Genomic DNA, 14,950 nt, shown 5'->3' with positions numbered 1-14,950 from the left:
TCTAGTTGTATAAAACTCTTTTGGAATGGTTATTGAAAAATCTGCTAATTAGAAATTCCTAAAAGAGCCCACAATATAGTCCCCCTTGTAAGCACAACCAGATCCTGTTGCTAAGCATTGCAGAATAAAAACTGAGACAGTACAGTAAGATCTCACTTTTTCTTAAGACCACACAACTCTCAAAGAGGGCCTGAGTCCCCAAACAGCTCTCAATCTCATCACTGAAGTTCTTGGGTTTTACTCACAGAATGGTCTTGCTCAGAACACATTTACTTATACTGTGGACACAATTTTTACAAACTCTCAGCAAACTAGAGCCAGATTCTCAAGTAGCCAAGAGACATGCACATTCCAAGCACAAGAAAGGGAAGTTGAGAGAAAAGATAGAAATAACTATAAACTACAGACATAAAGTGATAAATAAATGGATTACCTATTACCAAGTTGGACTTCCCTGGTGGCTTACCAAGTTACTTAAAAGAGAAAAATTTATATATAAAATCTTAGTTAAAACAAGATTTCAACCCTTCTAGATATTCAGCATAAAAAATTCCTCCAAGGGAGTTTTTAAAAATATTTATACATTTACTTAAGATGCAGCCTTTGGAAGCAAAGGTAGGATAGTTTATTTCTGTTGTTTTCCTTTTAAAGTAGTGAGAATCCTGAAAACAAGGGGAACACAGAACAGTGCTAACTTCACAGCAAATTCTCTTCTGTAATTTGTGTCAAAGGTTTAAATGTTTTTCACAGTGAGAACGTATTAGCATTTGTGATTTTTAAATGTTATTTCCCCAAAACATTAAGAGCATTTTTTTCCCCAAAATTAGTTTATTGGCCTAGACGAAACAATATATAAACAAACACTTAGGAACAAAAGAAGCACATTATCAGCAAAAAATGAGTAAAGAATGTTACTGAAGAGGAGCCTATTCCCTGGTTTTTTAAGATTTAAGACACAATCCAAAATATTCTAGCACTGAAATTTTTAAAAAAATCAGTATGTTCCTGATACACATAACTTTTTCACAAAACGAGAGCTTTAACACTGCCACTTACCTAACAGAGCGGCAAAGATAGGGAAGCGGTTTGGGTTCAGGTCCAGCTGCTTGGCAACCTCATGCATCAGGTACTGGCTCGTGGTGAGACTCTTCCCATTCCGGCTCAGTTTTAGGGCGTGGGCACTGAAGTAGTAGGGGATGTTGCACAGTGCATAATCAGAGTCGTATGCAACCAAGCCATGGAAGCCGTTTTCTCTGCAGAAACCGATCACTTCTTGATGATGGTCCTCAATGCTCTGTGCAACCTGTGCAAGTAAGAAGAGCACCTCATCAGAGGCCAGTACCCCTGCAGCATGCGCTCAACATGCAGACATATTTGCACAGAATCTGCAACTGCCAGACACGGAAGATATGCGAGAGAGCCAAATAGTCAAAACTGCCATAATAAAGTATGAGGCACATTGCTCAAATAAGAATTTCAGTAAGAAATATCTCCGCTCAGTAACTTATGATCCCAACCATACCGCAGACTAATTTTCAATTCTTATCAAATTCAAAGATCACCCTATTTAAAAGTGTACAACACCAGGTGGCCCCTGTGACAGTATTTTGAAGGCCGGGGGTCGGGGGGAGAAGGGGAAGACAGGAGGAAAATGAAGTGAGAAGGAAGGAGACAAAGGGGGAAGTAAAACCAAAATAATTTCTTCAAAGAAGATCACAGCAAATAAGTGAAATAATCGGAAGGATTTTCTAAACAAAAATAAAAGCCAAGTATTATCCATCACCAATCTGTCTACTAATTCATATAGATCCTGAAGCATTGAACGTATGGGACAATAAGAATGAACATGTGTTCAGTTCAGTTCAGTCGTGTTTAACTCTTTGCGACCCCACTGACTGCAGCATGCCAGGCTTCCCTGTCCATCATCAACTCCTGGAGCTTGCTCAAACTCATATCCATTGAGTCAGTGATGCCATCCAACCATCTCATCCTCTGTCGACCCCTTCTTCTCCTGCCTTCAATCTTTATCAGCATCAGGGTCTTTTCCAATGAGTCAGTTCTTCCCATCAGGGGGCCAAAGTACTAGAGCTTCAGCTTCAGCATCAGTCCTTCCATTGAATATTCAGGGCTGATTTTCTTTCATCTTCAAGTCCATGCTCCCTACCTCAAATCACTTTATTATGTAGAATTTCATATTTACAGCAATGTCTTAAGGCATTTAAAAATCACCAGTGATTCCTGTTTTCCAGACATCTTTAACATTAAGTCTGCACAATCTCCTAAAAGATTTTTGAAATGAAAAGAGATTGTAAGTACCATTCCCTTGCTCCACTCCCCTCACAGGAGATCTAGAAAAGGCAGCATGGCTGCTTGCTTCATAGAATCAGATATCCTGTAAAGGAGATTATTTGTTACATAGTTGCTAAGTCATGTCCAGACTCTTTTTGACCCCATGGACTATAGCCTCTCAGGCTCCTCTGTCGGAGGGATTTCGGAGGGATTTCCCAGGCAAGAATACTGGAGTGGGTAGCCACTCCCTTCTCCATGGAATCTTCCCGACCCAGGGATTGAACCTGTGTCTCCTCCTTTGGCAGGCATATTCTTTACCACTGAGCCACCAGATGGGGCAGAATTGAAGGTATGAGTTGAGTCAGTGTATAATGTATGTTTTGCAAGAGAGTTTATTAACCTATTCTCCTGGGAAACTGAGGCTAAGAGTAGTTCAGAACCTAGCTCTGCCCAGCTCTAGGACGACAGCAGTCCAGAGACATCCTCTCTGAGCACCCTTTGTCTACATGCCTCACAGCATATTACCTCATTACCCTCATAATAACCCAGCAAGGGGAAAGGAGCCAGCCCTGTGTGGTCACTAAGAAAGGTGTTCAACAAGCAGGGGAAGAGCAACTGTACTGGCTCAGACGTGAGTGTGGTATCTGCAGCCCCATCCTAGTGACCCAGGGGTAAGCAGCAGGTGATGGAGTCACAGCAGGCGGGACAGGTCTATGGCAGGTTTCCAAGGAAGGCTACTGGCAATGCAAAACAACAGGCAATACATTTCCAGAGCTGCAAAGCACTCATACTCTTTGACCCTGAAGTAATCTTACTCCAGGAAATACAGCCTAAGAAACCAACCCATCAGATAAAATAATGCTGGGAGCATAAAAAGGATGAAGGTAGCCTTCTATGGGAAAAATAATATTAAGGAGCTAGGCAAAGACAGACACTACACAGTGTTGTGAAGAAACCTGAGAAAAGCTTGGAACAAAATATTAAACAAAACCATTTCAGAACACAATATTCAGTACATACAACCACAAAGGAATAAGCAAAAACTGACACAGTGGTTCAGGGTGATGCAATTATGCTTTTTTAAAGAAAAAAAATTTTTTTCAAAGAAAAAGGTCACCTCTATACCACTGCCCTGGGGTCAAATATTCCTCCTTTCATATCCTTCGCTCACCAGACAAGGCATACAACTTGCTCATCTGCGTATCAAGGGTCTACGTTGGTACCTGCATACAGTAAAAACTACTTAAGAAATGAAGAACTCTGGGGGTCCCAGTTCAAAGGCGGCCCCCCAGTCTTTAAATTATTTATAAAGGTTAATAGGATAAACTCTAATCAGTAGAAACCAACATCCATCAGAGCCTTATAGAGTGGTTTCATCGATCTGGAGAGAGTGGGATGTAGCGCTTTTCACAGTCATTTCCTTCCACAGACCCTTTCCCAAACACAATTCCCTGTTCATTCAGAACACTTGATTTCAGACTGGCATTAAAAAGTCAGGTAAATGAACTATTAATAATTCACTACAACACTAATTTGCAAATGACTAACAATATCTTTTTTTTTACTTTTTATTTTGTATTGGGCTATAGCCAATTAACAATGTTGTGATAGTTTCAGGTGAACAGCTAAGGGACTCAGTCATACCTATACATGTATTCATTCTCCCCCAAACTCCTCTCCCATCCAGGCTGCCAGATAAATCAATCAGAGTTCCATGTGCTATACAGTAGGACCTCATTGGTTATCCTTTTTTTTTTTTTTTTTTTTGGTTATCCATTTTAAATACAGCAGTGTATACTGGTCCATCCCAAACTCCTTAAGTATCTTTTACCCCATCCTCCTCCTTTCCCCTGCAACCATAAATTTGTTCTCTAAGTCTGTGAATCTGTTTCTGTTTTGTAAGTTCATTTGATTAAATATCTTAATCCTCTCCCAAAGCACATCTAACATGAAACAAATAGTTGTCTGCTAGAATTAATCTCCTAAAACAAAAGATAAAGGAATCCCACCCTTAAGTAAACACAGACTTCAAATCTAAAGCAAGGTATATAACTGAATCACTTTGCCGTACACCAGAAACTAACATAACATTGTAAAGCAAGTGAAAATCGCTCAGTCTTGTCCGACTCTTTGCCACCCCATGGACCATACAGTTCATGGAATTTTCCAGGCCAGAATACTGGAGTGGGTAGCCTATCCCTTCTCCAGCAGATCGTCCCAACCCATGAATCGAACCAGGATCTCCTGCATTGCAGGCAGATTCTTTACCAATTGAGCTATCAGGGAAGCCAATCAACTGTACTTCAATAAATAATAACAATAATAAAGCAAGGTCAAGCAATCTGTGCCCTTTGCTCATCTTTCATCCTGTTCATCTTTCCTATTTCAAGTACCGTGAGTGATGGGGAGGAAAATCAAAAAGTCCAAGTTCCAGTTCTGGCTTGATGCCCAACCTATCTGGTGAGGAAGGTAAAATTCATGAATCTTCAAGGTTCTTTCACCTTCTAAAATTCTAGTATTCTTCCCTACTAGTTAACATCTATTATGCCTTTATCTGAGGAAAGGCTACATGGCCTTAAGAGCCACCGTGTAACAGAAATGCAAACTTCCCTAGTGGCTCAGTGGTAAAGAATCTGCCTGCCAATGCAGAAGATGCAGGTTCGATCCCCAGGTCAGGAAGATTCCCCTGGAGTAGGAAATAGCAACCCACTCCAGTATTTTAGATGGGATAACCCCACGGACAGAGGAGCCTGGCCAGCTATAGTCCATGGGGTTGCAAAGGGTCGGACATGACTGAGTACAGAACATTAAACATTAAATCCTTTTCAGTAAAGGAACAATGGAAGTATGGCCTAACAGTTACTCAATTAGGGAAATAAAAACCTCACAGAACACCTAAATGAAAGAGTCTGGTTGATGAATACAACATGACTCTGCATTTGTACAAGCACACATCATTGTAAACCTCATACAGAGAATAAACTTTAACATGCACAATGTAAAAAAATTTGCCAGCAGTCAGGAACACTAGGCCAGATGCAAACTGACAAATGTACTGAACTGTACTATAAGCTGTCTGTCACAGGGGTGCTGGTGAATGCTGCAATCATTTTCACATGTGTAAGGTTGGGGTAAATGGGCAGGAGATGATCTGGGTATCTCCCTGTCAGAGAATGGGCTTACAAATGCGCAAAGGGAGGAGGCTAGCATGCTCCTGTGATGGCTAGCATGCTCCTGTGGTGTTGGGCTAGCCATGGAGAGATCCACAGATGACAACACAGACAGTCACAGAAATCATCAGAGGTAAGCAGGTGCACGTGGGCTGGTCTATAAACACACACATACATCTCCTATCTGTCAGCAAAGAGCCAAGAAGCAGCAGCACTCCAGGAGAAAGAACATCTATACATCGGGTTTCTAAATACCATTCTCCACTAAAAGGGACCAGAGCCTTTGCAAAAGAAGTGGGTAACGCCAGGGCAGAGAAGTCCAAGATGAGCCTGGAACATCTACCTTGTGGTGCCAGGAAGGAAGGCAGTGTTCACAAAACAAAGGATAGGGTATGTCAGCGGCACACAAAAGCCCACCTGAAAGATGCCCAATGACCAAAGCTGAAACGATTTGTGCTACAAAATAAATATCGTAGTGCTGGGTATAACCAAAGTACACAATGAACACATGAGTCGATACTGATAAAATACATACATAAAGGGGAAAAGAAGAGACAACTCTTCCCCCCAGAAGAATTCAAATAGTAATGTAAAACCCCTTCCCAACAGGTGCCGTTTAAGCCCCACCCCTCCCTTTGAATGCATGCTGCACTTTATGACAGCCTCCAAAGAACCAAACCAACAAAGAGGACAACAGACGTGACACTGAGCAGATGCCCCATGAACGCCACTGTACAGCAGGTGGGCACTGGACCCCTGGAGCATTGTCCCCAAATCGCTAGAAGACACCAGACAGCTCAAACTGCAGGCCAGTCTACGAAATGCCTGATCAATTCTCCAAAAGTGCTGAGGTCACACAGAGACTAGCAGAAGCCAGAGGTCACTAAGGGAGACAAGATGCCTAAAGGCAACAGGGAATCCAAAACGGATACAGGTGGAAAATGGAAGATATCTGAATGAAATCCACAATGCAGTTAATGGCACACTTGTTGTTTTTCAGTCACTAAGTCATGTCTGACTCTTTGTGACCTCATGAACTGTAGCATGCCAGGCTTCCCTGTCCTTCACTATTTCCCAGCATTTGCTCAAACTCATGTCCATTGAGTTGATGATGCCATCTAACCATCTCCTCCTCTGTTGCCTTCTTCTTCTACTCTCAATCTTTCTCAGCACCAGGGTCTTTTCCAATAAGTTGGCTCTTCACGTCAGGTGGCCAAAGTATTAGAGCTTCTGCATCAGGCCTTCCAATGAATATTTAAGGTTGATTTCCTTTAAGATTGACTGGTTTGATCTCCTTGCACTTCAAGGGGCTCTCAAGTTTCTTCTCCAGCACCACAATAAGAAAACATCAATTCTTCAGTGCTCAGCCTTCTTCACTGTCCAACTCTCACATCCACACATGACTACTGGAAAAACCATAGCTGTGACTATACAGACCTTTGTTGGCAAAGTGATGTCTCTGATTTTTAATACACTGTCTAGGTCTGTCATAGCTTTTCTTCCAAGGAACAAGCATCTTTTAACTTCATGGCTGCAGTCACCATTCACAGTGATTTTTGAGCCCAGGAAAATAAAATCCGCCACTGTTTCTACTTTTTCCCCATCTATTTGCCATGAAGGGATGGGACCGGATGCCATGATCTTGGTTTTTTGAATGTTGAGTTTTAAGCCAGCTTTCTCACTCTTTTCTTTCACCCTTATCAACAGGCTCTTTAGTTCCTTTTTGCTTTCTGCCATTAGCATGGTATCATCTGCATATCTGAGGTACTAATGCTAATTTTTTAGTTTTAATACTTTCAAACTATTAACTAGGATGTTAACATGTATGGAAGCTGAGTGAAGGATATTTAGGAACTCTCTGTACGATTTTTGCAACACTTCTATCAACCAAAATTATTCCCAAGTTTATTTTAAAAAGAAAAAAAAAGTCTGCAAGACACTGGGAGACTGTTTTAAACTATTTCATCAGGAGAACAAAGCACAGAAAGGCATGAAAGGCAAAGTCTCCAAGAGTCTATCATATGAAAACATAACTCTCCCCAGACAGTCCAACTGAGAGAAGCAGGAAAGCCCAACACAGATGGCATAAACCTGTGAATGGAAGGATAAAATCCAACAACCAAGAATACCTGTAAGAGGTCCAGTGAACAATTCAAGACTCACATCAAAGAGCCTGGTAAAGAATCTGGGGCAGAGAATTGGATGGGATGAAAAGAAAACTCAATGCAAGGTTTGGGTGAAGATAGGAAAATGCCTGGGTTGTATCAAAACAAAGCCTGACAGGCAGTTATTTAATTAAAAATAAAAATTAAATTCTAGAGATTAAGCTTCTGAGGATCCGGGTCTAACAGGTATCAGTTGTTCTTGCTCCTGTGAGTGTGTCTTTTGGTCTGAACATCTCCCACTCCTGTTTCCCATCTTATCTACTCTATCCCTTTCCCTGTGTCTGTTTCTTCAATTCTCTAGCCTTCCAGCTCCTGGCTCAGACTGGGCACATGATGCTTAACGAACACGGTGTTTCTAGTTCTTAATTCTAATTTTAGAAATGAGTAAAACTATCAAATGCAATGTTGGGAAAATTATTCCAATTCGACCTCCCAAAGAGTATAAAGCAAGCTAAAAAAATTAAGCCCTGAGACCTACCTACTTACAGGTGATAAAGAAGGGGTTAAGGCCTCCTGTGAGAGTGAATCAGACTTGGAATTATGCATACCTTCTTAAAGAAAACCCCAGGTGAGGAACCGAAGACCACCCACCACCTTAAAAGGCACCAGGCCTTGACTGATTTTTGCCATGGCTGCCATCACCACTGCATCAAAATGTGGCTCCAGATCAAGGGTATGAAACCCTGGAGCTCCTGTGTAAACAGCACAGAGCATTCAGTGTTGACTCTTGATACGTGTTTTGGTATCACAACCAAGCTAGAAACCACCAAACACCTCATCTCACCTCTCCACCCAGAAACATGGTGTCACCAAGAAACACAGTGTATACAAGATCTTCATGCTCAGGATCTTCAGTAGTTGGCAAAGCGCCCTATTTTTGGTCCCAATGAAGTACTTTATATTTAGCTAGGGGTAACTTTATGCTACTATATTTTTGCCACAGAATCTTAGGTAAATCTTTTTATTTTAATAGTTTTAATTTTCATTATTAAAAAGGCAGATATATCAAAAATTCACTATTTTTTACAAAGAATAATGACTAAAGAATTCTCAAGCTACTTTGCAAGTGTATTTATTTGTTAATGCTGAAAGCAGCTATGGGGAAAGTCCAATAAGAATGAAAAAGTAACACTGTTACTTCCTCCTAATCTCCAGTGAAGAAGCACTTATACAGTGAGGTTTTCTATCTCTGGCACCAGGTAGGTGAACTCCACTACCTATTTTCTGTACTTCCATTTCTTCATCTATACTCCCCTACCTTAGAGGGTAGCCGTGATGATTAAATGAGTTACTACATGTAAACAGCTCAGAATCATTCACAAAAAATAAGCACTCAACAAATGTCAGTACTATTTACTTTTAGTAAGCTCTGTGAGAAAGGATCTGCTTGTTCATGGCTTTTCATGCAGGACCTAAGTTCTCTGGCACAAAGGAAAAAATACCCTATGTGGTTCTTCTTTAGAATAATTTTCAGAAGCTCAGGGAATAACGTGACACATCCTCCAACCAACTGCCAGATTTAAAAGATGTAACTTAACCTGAACAGAAGAGGCTATAAGTTGAGCTAAACACTGAGAAGGAAAGAAAAAAAAAAAATCAGGCTCTGACCTTTATCCAAAGAATTCTAGAGGCTAGGTTTTATTTAGATGGGTAAGACTTATTCAGGCTATTTATTACCTACTCAAGTAGGGCTGTTTCAAGCAGACCCCATTTCCCCCTCAGTCAGTCTCTCCCATCGGAAGTTTACATAAGCCTCTTATCCTTATCCAGAGGTCAGACAGAATGAAAACCACAATCATAGAAAACTAACCAAACTGAGCACATGGACCACAGCCTTGTCTAATTCAATGAAACTATGAGTCATGCCGTGTAGGGCCACCCAAGACGGACAGGTCATGGTGGAGAGTTCTGACAAAACGTGGTCCACTGGAGAAGGGAATGGAAAGCCACTACAGTATTTTTGCCTTGAGAACCCCATGAACGGCATGAAAAAGCAAAAAGATAGGACACTGAAAGATGAACTCCCCAGGTCAGTAGGTTCCCAATATGCACTGGAGAAGAGTGGAGAGATAACTCCAGAAAGAACGAAGCAATGGAGCCAAAGCAAAAACAACACCCAGTTGTAGATTTGACTTAGAAACCTGGAATGTCAGCTCCATGAATCAAGGTAAGTTAGAAGTGGTTAAGCAGGAGACGGCAAGAGTGAATATCGATATTTTAGGAATCAGTGAACTAAAGTGGATGGAAATGGGTGAATTTACTTCACATGACCATTATATCTACAGCTGTGGACAAGAATCCCTTAGAAGGAAAAGAGTAGCCCTCATAGTCAACAGAAGAATCCAAAATGCAGTACTCAAAATGGTTGCAATCTCAAAAATGACAGAATGATCTCTGTTCCTTTCCAAGGCAAACCATTCAATATCACAGAAATCCAAGTCTATGCCCCAACACTAATGCTGAAGAAGATGAAGTTGAACAATTCTATGAAGACTTATAAGACCTTCTAGAACTAACACCCAAAAAAGATGTCCTTTTTATTATACAGTACCGGAATGTAAAAGTAGGAACTCAAGAGATACCTGGATTAACAGGCAAACTTGGCCTTGGAGTACAGAATGAAGCAGGGCAAAGGCTATCAGAGTTTTACCAAGGGAACGCACTGATCGGAGCAAACACCCTCTTCCAACAACACAAGAGAAGACTCTAAACATGGACAACACCAGATGGTCAATACCGAAATCAGACTGATTTTATTCTTTGCAGCCAAAGATGGAGAAGCTCTACACAGACAGCAAAAACAAGACTGGGAGCCGACTGTGGCTCAGACCATGAACTCCTTACTGTGAAATTCAAACTTAAAGAAAGTAGGGAAAACCACCAGACCATTCAGGTTTGACATAAATCAAATCCCTTATGACTATACAGTGGAAGTGACAAATAGACTCAAGGGATTAGATCTGATAGAGTGCGTGAAGAACTATGGATGAACGTTTGTGAAACCATACACAAGGCAGGGATCAAGACCAGCCCCCAGAAAAAGAAATGCAAAAGGCAAAATGGCTGTCTGAGGAGGTCTTACATATAGCGGAGAAAAAAGAGAAGTTAAAGGCAAAGGAGAAAAGGAAAGATATACCCATTTGAATGTAGAGTTCCAAAGAATAGCAAGGAGAGATAAAATAAGCCTTCCTCAGTGATGGATGCAAAGAAACAGAGGAAAACAATAGAACTGAAAGACTAGAGGTCTCTCATCAAGAAAATTAGATACCAAAGGAATATTTCAAGCAAAGTAGGGCACAAATAAAAGACAGAAATGTCTTAATCTCTCCTAACACAAGCAGGAGAGATTAAGTAGAGGTGGCAAGAATACACAGAAGATCTATACAAAAAAAGATCTTCACGACCCAGATAACCACGATGGTGTGCTCACTCACCTAGAGCCAGACATCCTGGAATGCAAAGTAAAGTGGGCCTTAGAAAGCTGGTGGAGGTGATGGAATTCCAGTTGAGCTTTTTCAAATCCTAAAAGATGATGCTGTGAAAGTGCTGCACTCAATATGCCAGCAAATTTGGAAAACTCAGCAGTGGCCACAGGACTGGAAGAGGTCAGTTTTCATTCCAATCCCAAAGAAAGGCAATGCCAAAGAATGCTCAAACTACTGTAAAATTGCACTCATCTCACATGCTAGTAAAGTAATGCTCAAAATTCTCCAAAACAGGCTTCAACAGTATGTGAACTGAGAACTTCCAGATGTTCAAGATGGATTTAGAAAAGGCAGAGGAACCCAAGGTCAAAATGCCAACATCCATTGGATCATCGAAAAAGAATGAGAGTTCCAGAAAAACATCTACTTCTGCTTTGACTATGCCAAAGCCTTTGACTGTGTGGATCACAACAAACTGTGGAAAATTCTTCAAGAGATGGGAATAGCAGACCACCTGACCTGCCTCCTGAGAAATCTGTATGCAGGTCAAGAAGCAACAGTTAGAACTGGACATGGAACAACAGACTGGTTCCAAATCGGGAAAGGAGTAGGTCAAGGCTGTATATTGTCACCCTGCTTATTTAACTTATATGCAGAGTACATCATGAGAAACGCTGGGCTGGAAGAAGCACAAGTTGGAATCATGACTGCCGGGAGAAATATCAATAACCTCAGATATGCAGATGACACCACCCTTATGACAGAAAGTGAAGAACTAAAGAGCCTCTTGATGAAAGTGAAAGAGGAGAGTGAAAAAGTTGCTTTAAAACTCAACATTTAGAAAACTAAGATCATGGCATCTGTTCCCACCACTTCATGGCAAATAGATGGGGAAACAATGGAAACAGTGAGAGATTTTATTTTCTTGGGCTCCAAAATCACTGCAGATGGTGACTGCAGCCACGAAATTAAAAGACCCTTGCTCCTTGGAAGAAAAGCTATGACCAACCTAGACAGCATATTAAAAAGCAGAGACATTACTTTGCCAATAAAGGTTCGTCTAGTCAAAGCTATCGTTTTTCCAGTAGTCATGTGTGGATGTGAGAGTTGGACTATAAACAAAGCTGAGCACTGAAGAATTGATGTTTTTGAACTGTGGTGTTGGAGAAGACTCTTGAGAGTCCCTTGGACTGCAAGGAGATCAAACCAGTCCCTCCTAAAGGAAATCAGTCCTGAATATTCATTGGAAGGACTGATGCTGAAGCTGAAGCTCCAGTACTTTGGCCACCTGAAGGGAAGAACTGACTCATTGGAAGAGACCCTGATGCTGGGAAACATTGAAGGCAGGAGGAGACGGGGTCAACAGAGGATGAGATGGTTGGATGGCATCACCAACTCGATAGACATGAGTTTGAGTAAACTCCGGGAGTTGGTGATGGACAGAGAAGCCTAGCAAGCTGCACACCATGTGGTCACAATGAGTCAGACAAGATTGAGTGACTGAACTGAACAGGTAGACCTGAAAAGTGAGAACATGAAAATCAATGCCAACTTGGTGGAAGATTTTACTGTTGTTTAAAGAGCAATTTCACTGTCATGACATACATTAGTAATGTCTCTAAAAGTAAATCTCTCCTCCTCAGGAAATCTGAAATTGTGGCTGAACAGTTTTTTACCTTATACAGCTCTTGGTTATTCTATAAGAATTGTTAACAGTGGTCTTAAAAGCAAGGAAAATCAATTTCTTTTAAAATAAGGGAGTGGCACATGAAAAGATTCTCAACTTCATTAGTCATAGGGAAATGTATATCAAAACCACAATGAGATATCATTTCACACAAATTAAGATGGCTGCTGCTGCTAAGTCGCTTCAGTCGTGTCCAACTCTGTGCGACCCCATAGACAGAAGCCCACCAGGCTCCCCTATCCCTGGGATTCTCCAGGCAAGAACACTGGAGTGGGTTGCCATTTCCTTTTCCAATGCATGAAAGTGAAAAGTGAAAGGAAAGTCGCTCAGTCATGTCCGACTCTTAGTGACCCCATGGACTATAGCCTACCAGGCTCCTCCGTCCATGGGATTTTCCAGGCAAGAGTACTGGAGTGGGGTGCCACTGATGGCTACTATAAAAAAAGAGAAGTAAGCAAGTGTTGGCGAGTATTTGGAAAAACCTGAATCCTCACACACTGCTGGTGGAAATGTGAAATGATGCAGTTGCTAAGGAAAATGGTATAACAGATCTCAAAATATAAAAATCATCATATGAACCAGCAATTCCATTTGTGGGCATATACTCAAAAGAAATGAAGGCAAAGATTCAAACAGATATTTGCACCCCCATTTTCACAGCAATATTATTCATGATAGCCAAGAGGTAGAAGCAACTTAAGTGTCCACTGACAGATGAACAGATAAGCAAAATGGGGTCTATCCACACAACACATTATTATTCAGCCTCAGAAAGGAAGGAAATTCTGACAAATGCTACAATACAATGAACCTCAAGGACATTATGCTCAGTGAAATAAATGCAGTTAAAAAAAATTAATTCTGTGTGATCCCACTCATATGAGGTAGTCAGATTCATGGAGACAAGAAAGTAAAACGGTGGCTGCCAGAGGCTGGCAGAGGGGAATGGGGAGTTAGTGCTCAACGAGCACAGTTTCACTTGGGAAAAATGAGAAAGTTCTGAAGACTGACGGTAGTGACTGCATGACAGTGTGAAAGTGGTTTTGCATCCAGATATGGAAGGCTGGCTACACTCACTGTACTATGTCATTTTACATCAGGGATTTGAGCATCTTTGGATTTTGGTATCTGAGGGGGATCTTGGAATCAGTCATCTGCATATACCCAAGGGAAGTTTGTGGAAGTGAAAGTGAAGTCGCTCAGTCGTGTCCAACTCTTTGCGACCCGTGGACTGTAGCCCACCAAGCTCCTCCGTCCATGGGATTCTCCAGGCAAGAATACTGGAGTGGGTTGCCATTTCCTTCTCCAGGGGATCTTCCTGATCCAGGGATCGAACCCAGTTCTCTCATATTGCAGGCAGACGCTTTAACCTCTGCACCACCAGGGAAGCCTTAATTCCATTTAAAAACAGTTAAAATGGTAAAACTTTTGTTATGTATATAGGTTATCACAATTTAAACAATTAAAATATATAATGATAAAAAGAGAGTGGCACCCCATCTCCCTGTCTTCTCAGGAAACCTAAGCACTTGGTGCCAAAACACAACTTCCTACTTGTCAAAAGAGAAATTTTATCTTTCCTTTGAGTAATGACAATATATATGTAATGTATAATATCTGCCAGCTTACATAAAAGGGTGAGATTTCTTCTTTGCAATCTCTTTAGCATGTTGTCTGTGATGCAACTGCAATCTGTTTCAATGCTTATTCAATAAAAAAAACTCTTCTTTCTCTGCTTAAAAAAATTAGAGTGAATGTCATAAAAGAAATGCAAGTTAAACTTCATAAATTTTTAAAATAAAATGATAAAAGGAATGTAGAAATACCAACATCATTTGTATTCAGTGTTTATTCAGCCTACGATATTAATCTAATGATTCCATTAACTCCTAGCAATATGCAAGTTTTGGAATTTAGAAAACTGAATCTCAGATTGACACAATCTATTTCAAAGGGGTGACACCTGCAAACTCTTTTATTTAAAAGTTTTATGGCTCACATAAGTACACAGGCATGGTTCACAGGAGTGAAGGTGAAAGTCACTCAGTCATGTCCAGTTCTTTGCAACCCCATGGATGAGAGTCCGCCAGGCTCCTCTGTCCTTGGAATTCTCCAGGCAAGCATACTGGAGTGGAGAGCCGTTCCCTTCTCCAGGGGAATCCTCCCAACTCAGGGATCGAACCCAGGTCTCCTAAACTGCAGGCAGATTCTTTA

General features: G+C 41.1%; 1 protein-coding gene across 2 annotated transcripts in view; it reads right to left on the bottom strand.

Annotated features, from left to right (window-relative positions):
• The window catches only part of LOC102171874 (constitutive coactivator of PPAR-gamma-like protein 1), a 117,348-nt gene that overhangs the window by 91,900 nt on the left and 10,498 nt on the right, over window positions 1-14,950 (bottom strand). For both annotated transcript variants that reach the window (XM_005684175.3, XM_018052502.1), the window contains exon 2: window positions 1,057-1,303. In XM_005684175.3, coding sequence (XP_005684232.3) covers window positions 1,057-1,303 — 247 coding nt within the window. The remainder of the gene's footprint in view (window positions 1-1,056; window positions 1,304-14,950) is intronic.

Source organism: Capra hircus, chromosome 8, assembly GCF_001704415.2.
Source record: "Capra hircus breed San Clemente chromosome 8, ASM170441v1, whole genome shotgun sequence".
Lineage (NCBI taxonomy): Eukaryota > Metazoa > Chordata > Mammalia > Artiodactyla > Bovidae > Capra > Capra hircus.
Note: the sequence above shows the minus strand (reverse complement) of the source record. Positions and strands in the feature narration are given on the sequence as shown.